The sequence below is a fragment of the Capsicum annuum genome, chromosome 4 (genome assembly GCF_002878395.1).
Source record: "Capsicum annuum cultivar UCD-10X-F1 chromosome 4, UCD10Xv1.1, whole genome shotgun sequence".
Lineage (NCBI taxonomy): Eukaryota > Viridiplantae > Streptophyta > Magnoliopsida > Solanales > Solanaceae > Capsicum > Capsicum annuum.
In genome coordinates, this window is record NC_061114.1 from 3,166,681 (window position 1) to 3,171,706 (window position 5,026).

At 36.7% G+C, this 5,026-nt stretch overlaps 1 protein-coding gene across 1 annotated transcript; it reads right to left on the reverse strand.

Moving 5' to 3' along the window:
- Nucleotides 1–1,175: 1,175 nt before the first annotated feature.
- LOC107875161 (probable LRR receptor-like serine/threonine-protein kinase At3g47570) lies at nt 1,176–3,192 on the reverse strand. The gene is made up of 3 exons (XM_047411440.1): nt 2,424–3,192; nt 1,993–2,325; nt 1,176–1,291 (listed from the first exon to the last, which is right to left on the reverse strand). Exons 1-3 carry the CDS (start codon nt 3,190–3,192, stop codon nt 1,176–1,178), a joined length of 1,218 nt encoding a protein of 405 aa, XP_047267396.1.
- Nucleotides 3,193–5,026: the final 1,834 nt, after the last annotated feature.

Here is a 5,026-nt window from a genome sequence, read left to right on the forward strand (position 1 = left end):
GACCGGTAGTAGGATAGTATAATGTTTGCCGCTTTTTCTCTCCACTTTGCATCTTTTGTAGAGTTGATTTATCATCATTAAATAGGACGCTGTTCTCGAAACAAATCCATTAAGTGATCTTTTTAGGGCGATTAGGAACTTAATTTTTGTCAAGTGTATGTCAGTTCCTTCAAAAAATTATGCATCTTTGCAAATGTGCAGTTACATTTTTGAAAAGTGTGAGTAACATAGGTAGGAATTGGAAACAGCTAATAGGAGGACTGATTAGTTCAACTAACTTTGCTTAGCAAAAAGTATGTGTTAGAGAAATGAAGCTTTGATGATGGACATATGAATGAAACTTGTTATTCATGCTGGTTCAAACATGTGAAGAAAATAGAAGATACATGCAAGGCTGATGAAACTGTTTGAAGTCAAAAACGGATAAGCAAGCATAATTCAGATATGCTCTCAACATTAATCACGTGCTGAAAGAAGTTGAGGATAAGATAAATACAACAATTGAAGTTGAGCTGATAAAAGAGTCCTATCTAGACAAGGGATTGCATACAAGAAGGAGTCTAACTAACTAGTAGAGTCCTACTGAAGAAAGAAGACAAGGACATCTGAAGGACTTGATCAGAGTTTGCTTAAATAGAGAGAGTGACTTTCACAGTCACTCATGCACTGAAAAGAATAGCACCAATTGGCAAATTAGGTAAACAGCCTGAAGAAGTCACAAGTAGAACCTATTCCTTTTACTTAGAATTAAAGAGTCATAAACTTTATTTAATAGGTTCTCGAGTTGTATTGTACTTGAATTCTAGGTTCAGTGAAGTGTAAACTGAGTTATGATTAGTGTCTTCAAGTTGGAGAACTTGAATACTTGGGAATACTTATCTTAGGAAGATTTGTGTTATTGTAGAAATTGGAGTTAGAGTTTAGTTCATAGTTTACAAGATTCTTGTAATTTGTTGATTGTTGAGGCTCAAGAGTTTTTGTAGAATTGGGGTAAAATCCTGTTGAGGTAAAGGTCGTGGTTTTTTACACCTCTTTAAGATGGGGTTTTCCACGCAAAAATACTTTGTCTTTTACTTACGTAGCTTGAGTGAAACACGTTAGACTACTTGCTCCTTTGATAGGCAACTATTGGAGTAAAATAAGTAAATCAGTAGGGTACGCATTCTAACAGTATGCTATACTACTAAAACAGACTCCTTCTCAACATGATCAGCAACCTGTTTTCCTCTGCCAACGCTCTGTTCAATAATTTTATCACCTAAAACGCCAATGTTTCCAGGTAGCTGCTGCGCTGATTTGATATTTGAAGCACCGATCAATTAGCAGCATTATTTTGGACCTCAACATGATTGTGACCCCTAGTAGAGATAACCAATGCATCAGATCCTTGAAGATCTTCCTTGTTTGTATCCTTTTCTCCTGAGTATCACCTTGATACTGCTCGAAATCTATAGGATTCTTTGCAACTTTCTTGTTTATGAGAAATCGAAAATCCAACATGCCAATCCACCTTAACCATATCTAAAACTGAAAATAGCTGTGCCTGATCAAACATGATCCATATGCAGGTAAGCCAATTTGACAAGTTGAAATGTCGTTTACCAGCAACTATCTGTCTTTCCCTTTCAAATAAAATTCGGGCTTACTCCTCTTTAAAAATTTCCACTTCGGCATGCTTAGCTTTAGAATTCTGATGGGATCCATTGTGTTAGCTCTGATATGAACGTATCCTAACTTCCATAAGATGTGAATTCCAATATTCCAACTTTACAACTTCGAAAACTTGATGAAGGAAGCACAATATTTGTATAGTATTGGACCACTTATATAAGGTACCCAGGATGTAGTTAAAAGGAAATAGTGCGATTTATTGCAGATCATGCACAAATCAAGTGCTAAAAAAACAAGCAATCTATACATGAATCCAACAATTTAGCAAACATTTGCAACAAACAAGTTATTTGGACAAAAGATTCCAACAACATGCTCAACATGTAAGAAGTTGAATCATGATCTTCTGTAGCATCCCAACAACATCTGTCATGTTTGTCCTTCCTTCCGGAGATTCAGCACAACAATCTAATGCCACTTCCATGATGGATGCCACAACATCTAGCTCCTTCTGTAAGCGATTATTCGTTGGTGTTATCAAGTTGGCATCTAGAACGTCCATTATTGCCTCTGGGAATGAATGACTCACCCATTGCTTCAAGCTAAGATCTCCCTCAAAATCATTAGGCTTTCTCTGGGTAAACGTTTCCAGCAACATGATCCCATAACTATAGACATCACATTTAGTAGACACTAACCCATCTTGCCCATACTCTACAATCAAACAATTAATTTAAAGATGTAACATGATTGTTGGCGGAAAATAAAAAGAATGGGAAAATAACTGTTTCAGAGAAAAATAAGAGACATACCTGGCGCAATATAACCCAGTGTTGCCAAGGTTTTTATGTATAAATCACTCTCATGTTCACCAAGAAGTTTTGAGATGCCAAAGTGGCTTAGGTGGGCAACCATATCCTCATCCAGCAAGATGTTACTAGGCGTCACATCACAGTGAATGACTGGCAATGCGCACCCTTGGTGAAGATATTCCAAAGCACATGCCACAACTATCATTATGCTTAGTCTCTGCTTGATGTCAAGGAAGTGGTTGTGTGAATACAAATACTTCTCAAGACTCCCATTAGGCATGTAGTAAAGCACTAAAGCCTTAAAATCAATGTTGGAACAACTAGTAATGACTTTTACTAGATTCCTATGGTGAAGGCAGCGCAAAACATCGCATTCTGTGTAAAAACTCCTGAATGCTGCATCCAGTTGCCAATTGAACACTTTAACAGCAATGGAAGTTCCACTTCTGAGAATGCCTTTGTAGACAGAGCCAAAACTTCCAGAACCAATCAGATTACTCTCGCTAAGCGCATCAGTTGCTTGGAGCAGTTCATAGTATGAAATTCTTTCTCGTGTTATGGAAGAAAATGAATCTTCTTGTTGAGGGGCTCTATTACCTCTTCGATACCTTATCCATACAAACACAACGGTGGCAGGACCAAATAACAATGTGATTCCCAACAAAAGAAATGAAAGTAGCAACTTTTTCCTATTTGATCTATGCTTTGATGAAGTGAGGCATGGCGGGACATTATATCTAGAAGAATCACACAATGCTTCATTGCCCATGAAAAACTCACTCGAGACGTTCATGAAAGGAACCCCCTAGGGTATTTCACCGTAAAACTTGTTGACAAAAACATTGAAATACTTCAGGTTCTGGAGTTTCTCCAAAGACATGGGAATAGTTCCCGATATATTATTATCAAAAAGGTCTAGGAATTCCAAACCTACCATGTTGCTCATTTAGTCAGGTATAGATCCTTGCAACTTGTTGTGACTCAAAGAAAGGTGCACCAGAGTTTGTAATCCTCCAATTTCTTTAGGAATTCCATTTGAGAATCGATTCATTGACAGATCTATTAGTGTTACAGCCTTTAGATTTCCAATTTCTGGAGGTAAAGTACCTACCATGTTGTTTGACGATAAGTCAAGAACCACTAGATCTTGAAGGTTCCCTATGCTTGGTGGTATATTGGAACTCAATTTATTGGAACCCAGATGTATCTCCCTAAGGGAAGTAACGTTCCCTAAACAATTTGGAAGAGGTCCTGAAAGTTGATTTTGACCCAAGTAAATAGCAACCAAATAATGCAATTTACATATATGATTCCAATAAATCCTGTAAGTTTGTTGCTTCTCAAGTTGAACCGCTGAAGGTCTCTCAAGTTGCCAATTGATGTTGGAATCGATCTGAATAAGTTATTTACAGAAAGATCAAGGTCTAATAAGATGCTTATGTTCCCAACTTCATTTGGAATGCGCCCTTTGATTTTGCAACTGTTGGCGTAAAATTTTCTAAGAGAGGTGGAAAGGTTCCCCGTGGAGGCTGGAAGCATGCCATTTAGAGGGTTGGAATATAGGTAAAGAACTGTTAAATTTCTGTTATTGGATAAGGAAGTCAGGAAGTTTAATGATGAGTCACTGGTTAAATTGTTTCCCCCTAAATTTAGATACTGTAAATGAGTCAAATATCCAAGTGAGTTGGGAATCAAGCCTATGAGTTGGTTGTATGAAAGCTCTAGAATAGTAAGTTTTGAACAATTGGAGATGGAATGAGTTGGTTATATGAAAGCCTACAAGATTGGTTAAGTTGCCCAGATAAAGCACTTCAATGTTGGGTAATATAGAACCTATGTTTGGTGGGAGGCTTCCTGATAGATTGTTGAATGTAAGATCAATTATTCTCAGCCCTGATATGTTGAAGATCTCCATGTTAAGTCGACCACTAAAACTATTATACCAAGAATAAGTACCTCCAACTCAACGAGATTGCTTATCTGTTTTGGTATTTCACCTGTCAACACATGAACAAAAAATGAATACGCGTGAGATGACCTAGTTAGCTCAATGCTTATCTATGTGATTCATGCTTTAGTTTTACCTGATGAAAAGGTGTCGACAAGAACTCAAAAATTGTTATTGATCAAAGTTGTAAGAAGGATGTGCATATTATAAAAAATTTTCTCCATGAAAATTCTTAATTTACTTTTCTATGAATTTCTGATTGTGTAGGATTGTATTTTTATATGGACTCAAATATATAAACTGATACTTTATTAGAAGTTAGCTAACTACCAACAGGAGTTCAAATTTACTAGTTATTTCTTAAAACAGATTAATTTTAATTGGTTAAAACAGGAGTTCAAGTTTGTTATTACTCAAGAACAAGCCCTGCAGGTCTCTCAACTTGCCAATTGATGTTGGAAATGATCCGACCAAGTTATTTCCTGAAAGATCAAGGTCTAATAAGCTGCTTAAGTTCCCAACTTCATCTGGAATTCGCCCTCTGATTTTTCAACTACTGGCGTAAAGTTTTATTAGAGACATAGAAAAGTTCCCTACAGAGACCGGAAGCAAGCCATTTAGAGAAAGGTATGTTAAATTTCTACAATTGGTTAAA